The 16472-nt window shown below is 38.3% G+C and overlaps 1 protein-coding gene across 1 annotated transcript in view; it reads left to right on the top strand.

Annotated features, from left to right (window-relative positions):
• kcnh1b (potassium voltage-gated channel, subfamily H (eag-related), member 1b) overlaps positions 1 to 1750 on the top strand; it is a 41614-nt gene extending 39864 nt beyond the window's left edge. The window contains exon 11 of the mRNA XM_036586544.1: positions 881 to 1750. Coding sequence (XP_036442437.1) covers positions 881 to 1750 — 870 coding nt within the window. The remainder of the gene's footprint in view (positions 1 to 880) is intronic.
• Positions 1751 to 16472: the final 14722 nt, after the last annotated feature.

The raw sequence follows: 16472 nt of genomic DNA, 5'->3' as shown, positions 1-16472 counted from the left end.
TAAATCCACTTCCACCTTAAATATCCTGCTTCCTTAAATTCACTGTTACCCTAAACACACCTGTACCTTAAGTCCACTGGTACTTTAAATATACTGCTCCCTTAAATTCACTGGTACATTAAACACATTGCTACCTTAAATTAATTGTTACCTTAAATACACTGACTAATTCTCTGGTACCCTAAATACACTGGTACTTCAAATACCTTGGTAACTTAAATTCACTGCTACCTTAAATCCTCCAATGCCTTAAATCCAGTTTTCTTGGTCTTCCAGATCTTGCCTCAACTTCCACAGTTCACCTTAACTGCGAATTTCTTGATGACATCTCAGACAATATAATTTGCAAGCCCAAGCTTTGATACCATTCTTTTTAGCTCTTTTTATAGCTTTCCCCTGCTTTGTAGGTATCAGTTAGTTTCATTTTTAGTTCCTTGGCCTGCTGCTTAGGTGAGGCCATGGTTGTTAAGTGTTAGCACAAGGTTTGAAGAGTCAGCGAATTTAGTTATTGTCAGCTGACAATTCCTTATGACAATTCTTGGCCTGCCTAACCAGTCTCAAAAAGAGAAATAAGGTCTGTTGGCTGTTTATTGTCAAATACTTTACATTTAGAAGGGTGTCCAGACTTCCACATGCAACAATTACTATTTTATTTTTTATTTTTTAAGTAACTGTGCATTAATGTAATCAAAAATCAATGAAATATATAATTTGGCCAGGGGTGGAATACTAGTATTAATTGAACAACATTGTATTAATGAAGCAAGCTTTGTGTAAACCAATTTAACAAGTATGCTGGGCAACCTGGAGAATGCATGATCTAAACTTTTGAGTGTTAAAACATTATGCTGACCTTTCCCATTGTGGTTTCATCCTTCAGATAGTCTTCCGCAAGATCAGTGACGTGAAGCGAGAGGAAGAAGAGATGCTGAAGAGGAAGGACGAAGCCCCTCTCAATTTTCCTCCAGATCACCCTGTGCGACGCCTCTTCCAGCGATTCCGTCAGCAGAAGGAGGCCCGAATGGCAGCAGAGCGAGCCAGCCAGGGAGAAATGGATGTGGAACAAGGTTCTGTCCACATGGAGAAGACTATGGTCCATGAAGTCAACGCTACAACCAGCATTGTTACAGTCACTGAAAGCCCTGCAACACCCCTGGCATCTTCCTCTTCGTCCTCCACATCATCTTCATCAAGGACTTCAAATCGAGCTAAACTTCATGCTCCTTTTGGCCCTAGTGGTAACCAAACAGGAGGTACATCTTCTGAACCTCCTAAAGGCAAAGCCTGGAGTCGGTTTAAAGAGGCCACAGGGAAGTCAGATCTCTCCTGGAGCTCCGTTTCCAAAGCAGAGTCAATGGAGACCCTACCAGATAGGACTAAGTCACAAGATGAACTGTCACTGAAGAAGACAGACTCGTGCGACAGTGGCATCACAAAGAGTGATCTGCGGCTGGATAACATGGGTGAAGGGACAGCCCGAACCCCTCAGGACCGAAGCCCCATTCAGGCAGAGGGAAGACGAGTCTTTTACCCCATTCCAGAATACAGCCTTCAGGCGTCCTTCTTGGAGCTAAAGCAAGAACTGAGAGGAGACATCTGCTCCCTTAATAGCCGCATGGCAGTACTGGAGGGCCAACTAGCTGAGATGCTAAGACTGCTCAAATCAAGAAAGATTTCAGGCTCCTCGCACCTGTTTGAGTTATCACGACCTGAGTCACCAGATTCAGACAAGGATGATATGTTCTCCTAATCACATCTTGAGTAGAGTATGGCTTTGACAGCACACCACTGATGATGCTGATAAAATTCCACCTAGTCCCATGGTGGTGAGTGTCGAAACAGTCCCACTGTAGAATTTAAGCTTCTACTATCGGAAGGTCTGAAAGAGAGTCATGCTAGGAAATCACTGCACCTGAAATGTGGGGCCTATAGCATATCATCAAAATGACTTTATTTTGATGTTTCAATGTGGTTATCAAAGAAAGTCAAGTTGTACAGTGGATCTGTATGGATATTTATATCCATAATATCTACAACCACTGTTAATCTTGGACTAATCTGTCAAATCATTGTTTTAATTTTTAGTTTTTAGTTTCTTCTTTTGGTATAAGACAAAGAAGCTACGTTTAATGATACGTTTGTAGACGTACTGCGTTTAGGATTTCAGCATCAGTGGAACATGTTCTGTTAGGAAGAAGGCAATACAGTACTATACTTTTCCACATACAGTATTATCAAAAGTTAAATTGTTGTCGAACTGAAGATTAACTGCAGTTCACACAGAAAATGAATTTCAGGGCCAGATTTTCAAAGGTAGTGACGAAGCAAGGCAAATTTGTTTTCTGACAGTTTTAATGGAAAAATTACAGGACAGTAAAATTCTTGTATATAGTTTACTATAAACTGTTCAAACCAATTTCCAAAACTTAATACACTGTAAATTAAAAGCTCTTACATTCAGAACTGCCATTGAATAGTGTGAATATGGATAGCTTTCATCTATAATTTAATAGGAGCAGTGATTATTCATCTTTGAACGCCTTGAAAGACTGGCCCCTTAATTTTTTGAAACACACAAAAACGTTGTTGTCAAACCTAGTCGAAGATGATAAATTAACTTGAATACATTTTTATCTTTATGAAAGTATCAAAAACTGTGAGATACTGTTCACTTGAAGTGACTTTTATAAAGATCAACAATAAGATATAAGCAATATGGTAAATGTAGTCTTTTTTGAAGAGCATGCTATGGTGGTATAAGAAATGAAACTATGCATGGATCAGGTATAGCTTAGTCACAATAAACAAGCATGGGGTTTGTAATCATGTGCTCAGTCTTTTTAACATGCTAACATAGTTAACATCCTTAACTTTTCCCAAAGAGAATTCTTATCATAGTTCTATGCGCATTTATAAAGTTTTGTCTTCTTGTTTCATAACTGTTAAAATGCATCCTACTACTGTCTTATCAAATCATGTTATCATGTATAAAAACTGCTAACAATGAAAAGTTATACTTTTTGAAAGAACTGCAAATTTTGCACTTGAAATATATCTGTAGGTGGCTTGATGTAATTTACTGCATCATTAGAATGGATGTACATGTAAAGATAGCAAAGATGTGAACAAAAAAAATGGTCATAGGTGTATAGATTTTAATATTTTTGTTTGAGATGCATTAGATTAAAGGGTACCTTTTGAAATATAGTCTTATTGAGTTGTTACCAGTTATAGGGAACTGACTGCATAGTATACTGTAACGTTTTCTCCACCATAGCACACCTAAATTCAGTTCTTTAAGTCTGCTGGAGTAGGGAAAACATGAAAATATGAGACCCCACAACTGATGTTGGGAATCAGTGTTTTAAACAGTATTGTTTAAGTAGGTAACAGATGGAACAACAGTGTATTATTTTAGTTTTCATCAAATAAAAATCTTTATTTTAATATAAATTTAAAGAATATGTTTGTATTTAACAGAGTTCTAAATGACAAACTGAACACGGACCCTTATTTTTCATCACTAATACATAGTCAACGTTTTTTTAATCACCACATTTATTCATAAATAAGCCTAAAGACAGCTAATTTGCACTTTTGTTTCACAGATCCATTATAAAAAAAAATGAAGTAGGTGAAAATAACAGATGTTATACTTGAAATATTAACTTACTACAACGGACTGAAGCTTTAAGTAAGATCCAGTCAGCATGATTTAAGGTCACATTGTTTCAAAGACTAAGAAAATTTTTACATCATCATATGCGAAAGGATTGGTATTCTCATGTTTTCACTGTATCTGTTCCATTTGTATTTTCTTTTGTCAGTTGTTTTTTTTTTTAGAGCACTCACACTTTTTTAATGATAAACCTCTGTGCTGTGGATAATGAAAAGACCTACAATAAGTCCTTGTTCCTTAGTATCATTTTTACTAAGCCTTTGTATAAAATCTCTGTTGTCTGTCATGCACCTTAATTCATGGATATTTATTTTTCTTAGCCTGGCAAATGAAAATTGACTGCAAGTCACTTTTCTGCTCACATTATCCTAGCTAGAAATATACAAATCCAAAGCGCAATGAAACAGATTGCTCATAAAACCATGTAAAATATTCAAATAAACTGTTTTATATTTTGGAATTACCTGGACTCTTTTAAAGGACCAAAACGTGTGAGTGTGCAGTAGCAAACACATGAAGACAGGTGATTGTACATGCAGTGTATTAGGTTTGTTTGTACAGAGTTACCACGAGTAAACAAGTTGCTGTGTCTATGCAGTCTTGACTAATAGTAGTGCATTAGAACAGCCATGAAACAGTTTTCATTTTTTTGCACTAAAATCAAGGGTGGTCTTTGCACTAGGCAAAGGTAGACACCCATGAGCCAATGGCCCAATGAAAATACAAATTAGATATAATGTACAAGTGGATGTTGAATCACCTATTCCAAAATATGTTTACATTTTAAAAATAGTGATACTTTTCAGTAATTTCAGTGCAGTAATTTCACCCCTCTGTCATAGTTATAATGGACTATTCCATGTCATTGCAACTGTTTAAAGATGGATTGGTATGGAAAGGGCAATTAAATGATAATCTACGTTATGAAAAGGAGACTCTTTTGTGTGATCTGGGTGTTGAGAGGGAAAATCAAAAAAAGTTATTTAAGAGCAGCAGAGAAACTCAAAAAGAGGAATAAAAGCAAAAGATTTATTGCTGCACTCCCAAAGCTAACATGCTGCAACGTCTCAGCAGACCATACATGATGCTATCATTATTGTTAGTCTAGATAGCTCCAGCGCTGTGGTAGTTACTCACAATGTAATACATCACAAATTACTAATTACTTTTCTCAAATTGTAATGTCATTTCATTAATCATTAGTTTACTTCTACATTACTCTGCAAAATTGTCTCACTATATCTCTATGTCAGATAGCATATCTTGTAAAACAAGCAATTGTAAAACAATCTGCCAATACGGAGAGAATGTCACAAAGTAAATTTTTTTAGAAATAAGATAATCTTACAGCTAGGGATGTATCACTACTGATACCGGTATCAGGTATCAGGCTAATACTGCGCTCTCTTACTTGAAATGACCGATACTAACATTCCCTTACCTGCTGATATTGTGTGATGTAAGCCGAGTGTACACTGGCCTAATAAACAAATGCAGCGAAGGAGGCTCTGCTTACACAGAGAAGTGCTGCCGACTCCGTGACAGTTGGGCACAAAGTCACTGGTCAATTTATACATTCTACCTTGGCAGATTCCCACCAGGAACACACTGTGTTGCTTCCCCAATACAGAGAAACAAAGGCATAAAAAGGGAGACAAAAGATTCTACATTTTCAACCAAAGTCATTCCATGCTGTTTGAGTGAAATGAATTACGAGATACAAACGCTAATACAGTGATTTTTTCCTATAAGACAGGCTGTAGAGAGGCCGTATTGTCTTACCATGTACCTCACCGCCTGGCTTTTAGCTTCAGTGCTACTCAGCCACTGCCATGAACCGCCCCCAACAAGGCGGAACAGGTCCTACTGAGTGCTACGTGTTTATGGGTCCTGTGTTGACCTGTCTAAAAACATGTAACTGTTATTTTTGGCATTGACGAGAATAAACTTAAGTTGTTTATGAATGAAGCGGTCCCACCTTTTGAGTTTGCAACTGCTAGTACTAGCCTAGCAGCACCCTCTAGGGCTAACTAGGAGAGCCATACTGGTAATGGAACTAAACTACTTAAATATCTAAAGTTAGTTCACTGTATTAATGTAAAGACAGCGATTTGGAGCAGCAGCATTCTGTAAAAGGGCATGCCATGAGATGCAAACTTTATTCCATTTGTAGAGATTAAACGCGTTACATCAATAAATATGACCAACGTTGTTCATAAGGACGGACATGTTAGCACAACCCTTTCTGGCAGTACTACATGCAGTACAACCATTTTTGAGGAAGATCACGGCTCTCAGAGTGGGCACGGCTGTGTGGTCAGAAAACATCACTCCAAATCAGCTAACCAATAGAAAGTGCAGGTGAATGCCCTCTTCTAAGACCCGCCCCCTGTTAAAAAGTGGCAAAGTCAGAAGCAAAAGAGCAATTCCAGAAGCAAAAACAATATTAGTAAAATCAGCAAATACAGGAAATGAAAGCAAAAACAGACAAAATGACTCATAAATTTATATCAGAAAATGATTGAAAATAAGTAGAAATCTTTTTGAAAAATTAAGTTTGATTTAACTCTGGATGGCTTTATACTGAACATTTTGCTTGTGGATTTTATAATTTTATTTAAAACTTTTGGCACAAAATGAACTCTACAGGATTTGTTCATACATAAAAGACTATTCAAATGTACAGTTTGACTCCAAAGAACAAGATTTCTAAAATCAAACAGTGTATGTCTGGCTTTAGAGGACAGTCAGTTACAGCTAGACCAGCCAAACAAACTAATTCAGACGCAAACCTCCACATTAGTTTCTTGGATGCATTAGCCTCGGGTGTGATTAATGCCGTCACTGTGCTACAGAAACTGTTGTTAAAAGACAGATCCTGGTTCAAAGCTATAAAACGTACTTTACTTACAGCTGTACACAAGTGCTTTTCTGACGAGGAACAAAACCCACTCTTCTCCACTGCAGCACTACTCGATCAAAGGTAACAAACGTTGCAATAGCTACCTAATGCATTTCATTTAAAATTAGCTAGACTCATTATGGTATTGGCAAGTACTAAAAAATGTGAACTCATACTTGGTCTGAAAAAATTGTAGCAAAGCATCCCTGCTTACAGCCATTACAAAATGTGAAATTATATATAGTGACTAGAATTAAAGTGATTTCACTTGCCAAGACATCATTTTTAAAAATATGCATTTAGGGGGCCCATTTCTGTCTTTTGCCTAGAGCCTCCGAATCACTAAATCCACCCCTGACTAGAATGTCACCAAAAACCATGCAGTAATCATGAAAGAATAGCATACCTCGTTGTAAAGCCTCCAGATGTTTGACAACAAGATTGTGACAGAAAGGAGGCAACACAATGCATACTCTAAAATAACAGATAAACCTTAACTTGTGCCCAAAACCCTGTATCGTTTGCCACAGCTGTCTGTTTGTGTGCTTTGTTTTGGTATAATTGCCACTGTAGCTTCAGAGTGTGTTTGAAGATTGAAGAGCTCTTTTCTCTCTGATGGGTGCAATAATCTGATTAGGACCACAGAGCCTGTCTCATCCTCGCAGCAATCTGGGGCAGATATTTGATTAAACCAAGAGTTGATGTCTCATACTAATCACCTGTGTCTCTCACTCTCCAATTAGAACAGTCTTACAGGTCCCTTAATTAATTCTTGGGAAAGTAAACTAAAATATCAAAGAATCATCATTACACAAAAGTTGATTTGATGTTAGAAGCTGTGTGTGACACTGAAGACAATTACTTTTGCTTATGTATTTTCAAAAGATATAAATTCAAAAGATTGCATTAAAACAAAAACCAACATAAAGTAAGTAAGGTTACTTTACTTACTTCCCAGTAAGGTTTTGGGCCTCCACAAGCCATCAGAACAACCTCTGTTTGCTTTGGCATAGATGCTGTAAGCCTGTGGAACTGTGCTGAAAGGATGGACCACCATTCTTCCAAAAGATATTCCCGCAATTAACATTTTAATGACAGTGTTAGAGCGAACTAACACGTCAGTCCCAGCTCTTCCATAGGTATTCATTTGGGGTGGGGTGTGGTGACTGTAAAGGCCATAGAACATGATTTACATCATTTTCAAACTAATCAAACCATTCATTGACCCCTCATACCCTGTAGATGAAGCTTTTTTATCCTGGTAAAGACCACTCCTATCAGGATATAAATGTTCAAACAGAATACCTTATGTTATGCAGGGACAAGTGGACCTAACCCTGTTGGCAAAATGCCCCCCACAGCAAAACAGAGCTACTGCACACCCCCACTGTAGGGGTCAGGCATTCAGGCCTATACCATTCTTCTGGTGTACACCACACATCCACTCATCCAGCTGCCAAAATATAGTAAAGAATCAAGTCAAGTCAAGGTTTATATATGGTGCTTTTTACAACAGGCATTGTTGCAAAGCAGCTTTACAGCAAAATCTGGGTCCAAGCCTCCATGAGCATCGCTAATGGCAACAGTGGCAAGGAAAAACGCCCTAAGAGCAAGAGAAAGAAACCTTGAGAGGAACCAAGACTTAAAAGGGGAACCCATCCTCCTCTGGTCGACGCTGGATAGCAAACAATAACACAAGCAATATGAACAGGGAACAAGGTTTTAACATTAGTATAAATATTAAAATCCAGAAAAGGGGAAAAGCACGTTAAGCAATGGCTCTGATTAAACAGGTCAAGTCTGTGCAGCAGTAGCATCATCAGGAAGGTCAGTGGCATGCAGGTGGATTTGCCCAGTGCTGCACAACAGGAAGCTCCATGGTGGTCAAACTGGTCCAGGAGACGGGCGAGCAATGGGCACCTGATCGAGGCAGACGAAGCAATATTATTAGACCGCACAGGATGGACAGTTGTTCAGCTTGGTAAAGAAACACACAACCGTTAGCTCTGAGTGACTGATTACAGTATACAGTGTAACAGAGTGCAGCAGACTCCTAAAAGGGAGAGCCAGAAGGTAACAGATACATGAGGGCTCCCTGAGATGTCAGCGCCCCTCCGCTCCACCGTCAGCAAACTTGAGTGAACGTGTGAGAGGGGCAGGACGACAGCACCAACACTCCCAGTTTACCATAATACTCTATGTCCATGAACCCCCAGATCTGCATCTTTTATCTAACAGGAAAAAATAATCACCAAAAGCTTGACTAAACAAATAGGGTTTTAGCCTAGACTAGACAGTTTCTGAGTCCTGAACACTGACTAGAAGATTATTCCAAAGCTGGGGGGCTTTGTATGAAAACGCTCTACCCCTAATGTGACTTTATTAATTCTAGGTACTAATAGTAAGCCAGCACCTTGTGATCTAAGTAGGTGTGATGGTTCATAACGAGAGAAGTTCACTTAGGTACTGAGTGTCAAGGCAGTTTAGAGCTTTATATGTCAGTAAAAGAATTTTGTAATCAAAGCAGAATTTAACTGGCAAACAGTGTAGGTTTAATTAAAAATTGGGCTCATATGGTCAAACTTTCTGGTTCTTGTAAGGATTCTGGCTGCAGCATTCTGGACCAAGTGAAGTTTGTTAAGGCTTTTGCTGGAACATCCAGGTGACAGGGCATTGCAGTAATCCAGCCTTGAGGTAATAAATGAATAAATTAGACAATGTGTTTCTAGCAGCTTTTGGACCAAGAAGAAGAACCTCTGTTTTGTCTGAGTTGAGTAGGAGGAAGTTACTCATCATCCAGACTTTTATACAGTCCTCAATCTTATTAAGTTGAAGTTTATGATCTGGTTTGGTTAATATATATAATTGTGTGTCATCAGCATAGCAGTAGAAATTTATGCAATGTTTACTAATAATGGCACCAAGTGTTTGCATATATATCATTTGAATAATAGAGGTTCTAAAACAGAGCCTTGTGGAACACCATACTTTACTTTTGTAAGAACAGATGATTTGCGTTTACATTCACAATCTGATAGTGATCAGTCAGGTAAGATCTGAACCAGGAAAGATCTATTCCTGTTACTCCCAGGTTTTCTAGTCTATCGAGTAAGATAAAGTGGTCTGTCATATCACACTGCACTAAGATCAAGCAGAACTAGCAAAGATACATTTTCTTGGCCAGAGAATAATAAGAGATTGTAAACAAATTTTCACTAATGCTGTCTCTGTACTATGATGAGCCCTAAATCCAGAATGAAATGTTTCATGTATGTGATGCAAATAGGAATTTAGTTATTGTTCCACAGCTTTTTCCAAAATCTTTAATATAAAGGGAAGATTCGAGATAGGTCTACAGTTTGACAGCTTGCAGGCATCAACATTAGGTTTCTTAATCAGAGGTGTAATCACTGCTAGTTTAAGAGTTTTTGGAATATAGCCAAGGCTAAGAGAAGAGTTTATTGACAGAATAGGCTTGGTTATTTATGACAAAATTTCTTTGAGTGAACTAATAATTTGAATTAGCTCAGTTTGTTGAAGTAAGGTAATCGACCAGCTTCTCTGTGGTATTAACAGTGTACTCAAGATCTGAATTAGCTTTGAAGGGCAGCAGGTTTGTAGGAGGTTAACTGTGCGTTTTGAATTTTTTGCCTGATTGTTTCAATTTTATTATTAAACAAATTCATTAAATCATTGCTGCTGTAGGCAGATGGCATCTAGGGTTCAGTAGCTGTTTGATTCTTAGTCAATTTAGAAATTTACAAACTGACCATGTAAGTTTTTCTACACATCTGTTAACCAGTGGTTTTTACACCACTGAACTCTACAATGTGCATATGTCTCTGTGAAGAGGAGTTTATGTACTGGAACACTGATATCTCACCTGTTACTAATTTATGCCGTTTTTTTCTATGATTTGTTACTTATCTGCATATAAACTCCACCATTTGTTTCCCCACAGCATAACACACAAATTTCTCACCTTTTATCCCATATTCATCAATTAATGAGTTGTTGGATTATTGATATAATGACTTAAGGAATTGTGTTTTTTTACTTAGCTGCTGCTCTTTTTATTTTTGCCTTTTGCTACATGTTTGTTTCTTCTCAAATTTAAAAAAAAAAATTAACAGAACTCAAATAAATTAAACCAATTAACTCAACAACTAAATCAGCCAAGGCTGTCCTCTAAGATGCTGTGAAAGCAAGATGTCCACTTTCAGCAGCCGTATGCCTTTGCAGTATAACCATCACACAATGATTAAATAGTGAGTGTACTTTTTACCTGAGTACTGCATAGAATAAAGCATTTATGTTGTGTACAGTAATTACTGTGTCACACAAAACACAAAAACATTCAGAGCATATTTGCCTCAGCCTTATGTGACACTACTGCAGCAGACAGTCACTCTCATTTTCACTTCAGCTCTCAGGAGAAAGGAGCTTACTATGTTTAGGTCCTTGTATTGCATGGTCTGAAATATACAAATATGAAAAGCATGGCTTTCCCCATTAGTAAATGGAGGAAAAGCTGGTTCTATTTTGATGATATATTTAGAGTGTACTGTCATGTATGTACAAAGAAGCAATTATATCAAAATGGAACATTTCTGTTCCCTGTTTGTGACAAATGTTAAACAAACATGCATGTTATGTACAAACTAGTTACAGCCACAATGTAAACATGGAATATTTCTAAATAAGTATTACACAGCAATATCTGTCCCTCTCATTTCTGAGTTATATAAACAGGTGCGTGTGACACCTTTCACTCTGGGGAATCCCATGGAGAATCCCTACACATTTCTAACTGGTGGTGTCCCTGAAACTCCTGCATTCTCCTCCTCTCTCTGCTCTCATTTGTTGATCTGCAATGCAGTGCCAGGCTTTCCCCGTGCCTCTCTCCTCCCCCCTCCCATTCTCTTTCTTTCTCCAACCCTTTGCAGTACCCTATGGTAAGCCCCTGTGAGTGCTGCAGATTGGAGTCTGGCTGTGTTGCCACCCACCAAGCCTTGAGCAGCTCAGCTCTGTGCCCCTGCCTGAAGCAGTGTCACACCTCCCCCTACAGCAAAAAGAAGATACTACAGCTTACATGCAACAGCTACTAAATCCCAGCAGTAACACAAGCACTTTGAAGAAAAGTTACGTTTTACTTCAAGTAACATCTATACTAGTAGTTGACTGTGCGATCTAAAACTGTGGCTTATAGCACAACTGAAGCTTTACAAATGTTGACGTTGTTCACGGTAGATTTTAATCTTCTGTTAATGACATAACTGCAATATAATTGTTATGTGTGAGAATCTCACCCAACATGTATAAAATGTGAAGACACTTGTGGAAATAATACTTCATTAATTTATTTTTTACTTGGAAGAATTTTATTTTTCTCCTTTAGCAGAGTGGATAGCAGTTTGGCTGACCTCTAACACTATTGTCAAAACGGCGGAGCATTTAATATTGGTGAAGTGCCGGATGTCATAGAAACGAGCACAGGGAGCCCTCTGATTGGCGGAGAGGCAGGGATCATCTGTTGTCGCTCACAGGGAGAAGTGCTGAGTGGGCCCTCCTTTTTAAAGCCCCCCCCTCTGCCCCATGGAGTTCATGGCCTCCTATTATCCAGCAGATTTGTTTTTTCCATCCTGGTTGAACTTTCTAGTGTGAGAGTAAAAAACTCCATTAGGATCATATATGTGCCTTTGCAGGGACGCAGGGGGCATAACCTAACAAATGTGTGGGGTCAATTGGTAAGGACTGCTTTCCACTTTCTCCTTCTTACAGGATGTGATGGAAATATACATTTAACCAGTTACAAGACAGCAAAGCAGATGGCTAAGATAACGTTAAGTTCTGGCATGGACCGTGAGTACAAATTAGGACTGCATTTGGACCGTGAATTTAACCCGGAATTTTAGGATTGAGTGTTCTTTGAGATGTTGAAATGATGCTATCTTAGTTTGTGGATAATGTGGATAATCCTAAAAAGGTCTGAACTGTTAAAAACTTGAACTTTATTGGACTGTTTACCATATGATGTCAGGAAATCTGTTTTCTATTCTTGCAGAAAATTCTTAGCCATAATTAGCCATTTAAACTTTTTCACAATCTTCATTTAAAGATACAATGAATATGACATACAATAATATGAATATGACAGATAATATCTTCATTTGGAAGCCTGGGGATGTCAGTGGTGTTTTTAGGGGGACAAATGTACAGGTTTATGCTTTTTTGCATCAGAGAAAGCAGAGAAAAAAATTGCGCTGAGATTTAGACAAAATTAAAAACTATGTTTCATAGAACATTTTCTGGCAAAATATTTGGACATTACAGATTGGCTCTGGAGGGTGTGCATGTGTCATTAACTGGACAACATCCAAAAAAGCTGCAAACCTGGAGCTCTGGAACCACTGAAGTGTGAAAAAATCTTGATGGATTTATGGAAAGGTCAACAGAAGGTCAACCTTATACTTCGCCACAAAGAAGGACCTTTTATTGTGGACCCTCAACGGAATCTACCTCAATTATTGGAAATATGAAGCAAATTAGGCAAAAATGCAGTTGGATGTGTCTCGATTTCTTTGTTGAACATGCACATCACCAAATCTCCCCTCAAGGAGCTAAATAATCTTCCCTGACTTCTGTCTGACCCCTAATCCCATGACTGGCCATCTCCTGAAAGGTAGAATTGGGTGAGAAAAAAAAAAAGAAGAAAAACAAGGTAGCTAAACAAACAAACAATGTTGCTCTCGCTACATTTAACATTAAGCCCACCGGGACACAACAATGGCTTCAGCAAGGCCCTAGCACGTCTAAACATTGCTAGATCTCTCTCTGGCCAGTTGGGCTGTGCTCGACCAGCAAAAGTTGAACAATTGAAGGTTTTATATTTTCCATCGTGCTCAGCAGTCAGAACTTAGTGGTGCTGGGAAAGCTAGGACGTATATATAAAAGCGTAGGGCCATTATTCGGGGTGCAGAACGTTACCCCCATCTGCCAGAGTGCTATTACCAAAGAATGTGAGAGACTTCAGGGTCTGAAGGTACCACAATTCAGGAGGCTAAACTTGTTGCTATGGTGCTTCGGTGAGGAGTGTTACTGGTTGAGGTACTGTTCTGTTGTTTTTTGGGGTTTTTTGACCATGAAAAAGGAGAGGAGTCTGATATGGAGATGGTAGTCAGACGAGGATGTTCCTATTAGAACGGACTGCAATGTTGTCCCAGGAAAAGTTCTTTATCCATGCTGTGTAAGTGGGCTAAATGTAGAAGGAAATTCAAAAACGTTACCTTTGAATTAGGATAAATTAAGACCATTTTGTCCAGAAGTACCATAAAACAAATGAATTGGAAAAGTTTTCTAGGGAAAATGTTTTAAAAATGAAACTGAAACACAGTTTGGAAAGCATAGGTGACTTGAAACCTACTTTTAAAAAGGGAATTATACTTGGCATGCAGTAATATTATACTAATAGTCCAGACTACAATCAAGTGATGAGAATGTGGACAGACTGCATTACATCATACACGTTGTGCCCTGTGTACTCTCTGCAGTGGTCACACTTCAAGATGAGTAGCCAGAAGCAGATGTAATTAGACAGGATTGTTGAGCAGCACCAAATATGGCAGCAGAAATATGGTCAAAGGTTTCTGCTCTTTGCAGGAAAGCTGTCACTTTATATAACATCATCAGGTCAACAAGATACAGCACATAGAGGTGACAAGAAAAATCACTTTAGTGCTGTTAAGAGTGCAATAAGCTGTATCTTCCTACGTATATGAAGAAGTTTTGAATTCATTAAACATGCCTTTGCAATCTAGGTTATGCAAGATGCATATAGACATCATCATACATTATAAAGGCTTGTGTAGAGCTGTTCAGGAATCAGATTAGACAGCCTGGCTTTAGTCAGTATGTCATACAGATTTCTTAGTATACAATCAGAAGAGGTCTAATTATAAATTGCTGGGTCAAGTGTTAAATGTGTAGTAATAACTAAAAACCTACCTAAAATATAGCTAAAGATACACAGAATTTCCACAAATGAGATTCCACAAATATTGCCTAAGATGTTCTTAAATTACACACACACACACACACACACACACACACACACACACATATATAAATACAGACACGCACACACTGTGGCTGTCTTCATTTCACTTGCAGCATACAAAGGACAAATTTCATGTTAAAAGAAATACTGGCAAGAAATAAATTATGGTAAAAGTAAACCCATTAGTTTCCAACACAACACTTACAAAACCCGCAAATTAGACCCTGTACACACATTTCCTAATATACAGCTTACTGTAAAAGCAATAATTATTGATTCCAGTAATGTGGTGGACTTACCTATTGTTATCTGTTTAAGGTTTCCCAAGGGGACGCTACTGAGAAGCTGGCTCACCAAGTCCCGACCCAGACTGCTGCTGCTCATCGCGGGCTTGAAGAGGCCTCAAGTCACCCTCATGAGAAGGAAAAGGATGAAGCGCACAAAAGTAGCAAAGGCCACGTAAGCGGTAAATATAGCTATTTTTGCATGTAAGGTTAACCCCTCTTTTCGAGCTGAGAGCCTCTGGGTATAGTGAACAGGCTCACGGGGTGAAACCATCTCTCAAGGACGAGGGACGTTTATAAAGAACAGTGGCATACATTACAAACAAGAAACAATGACTATTCTTTAAATATACACTGTAAAGAAGGCATGTGCCTAACGTATGTCACAAGATTAAACAAGACTTTTTTATTGTTGGGTCGTGAGAGTATTGCATTTGATACTATCCATCAGTGGCTTCAGAATAGGATTCTGTGTCTTTTGACAGAATAGGAGAATAGAGGAATACATTTTTTCCTTATTAACTATGTATATTTGACAAAGATCTGATTACTTTTACAAATTAAAGGAGAATCTACAGCTCTAAATGTGGCTTTAAGAAAAACGCTACCTTGTATTTTCAACAACACTGACAACACAAATTTGGCTGATGCACTGAAGGGTTAACAGCCAATTACCAACCGATTATCAACCAATTTACATTGTGTGATACCTTGGAACTGAGGTATGTTAAGGACTTTTTCAGTTTCCCATGTTAATTTCATGTAACATCATGTTCAGTGTATGACCAAATGACACTGAATCAGTGTGAATTTCTGTCCAGCATGAATGGCATTGTTATAAGGAGATTCTGCTAAAAATATATTCCTTTACATCATAAAAAACCTCATTGCTCATTTGTATTGCAGAACCTGCAATCGAATGCCACATTTCACTTGAGTCATTGATCCAGCGAGTAACCCTACCTGCTGTAGAGATGGAAGAAGCCCAAGACACGGAGGAACTAACTTATCAATCTGTGCCAAATCAACGAACTAAAAGCAAAAGCCAACCAAAGAGGAGATCGGAGTTTGTTGTCAAAGCAAGAGACCCGCCACAGAGGTCCAGGCCTCCCGACTGAAATCTGGCCCCATCTTTACCCCACACATGGCCATCTGTACATTTTCATACCTTTCTCTTTAAAAATACACATTTGTTATGGTTCATGACACTACACTGAGTGTGACTGTACATTATTTTTCATTTCAGTGCCAAACACTTGGTTGAACAGAAGTGATTCCTACTCCTTTGTTCTCTGGTCAGTTTTTGATTTGTTCCAACTGAATGAGTGGATATAGAAAAAAAAAGAAAAAAAAGTGCAAATATTCCTGGCTAGTGAAATGTGGTAAAGAGCACCAATGGGCTTATGATCTGAACAGCTATGACAGATGAAGTACTGAGACAATTAAAACAACCACTGCTTTTGTAATAGCAAATTGCTATTGCATTAGTCAAACATGCGACCCAGATCGAAAGCATGTGGCCGAGCATATAAGCAAACTGTCTTCAAGAGT

Source organism: Colossoma macropomum, unplaced genomic scaffold (genome assembly GCF_904425465.1).
Source record: "Colossoma macropomum unplaced genomic scaffold, Colossoma_macropomum, whole genome shotgun sequence".
In the NCBI taxonomy this organism is placed as follows: Eukaryota; Metazoa; Chordata; class Actinopteri; order Characiformes; family Serrasalmidae; genus Colossoma; species Colossoma macropomum.
This window is presented reverse-complemented; position numbering and strand designations above follow the sequence as displayed.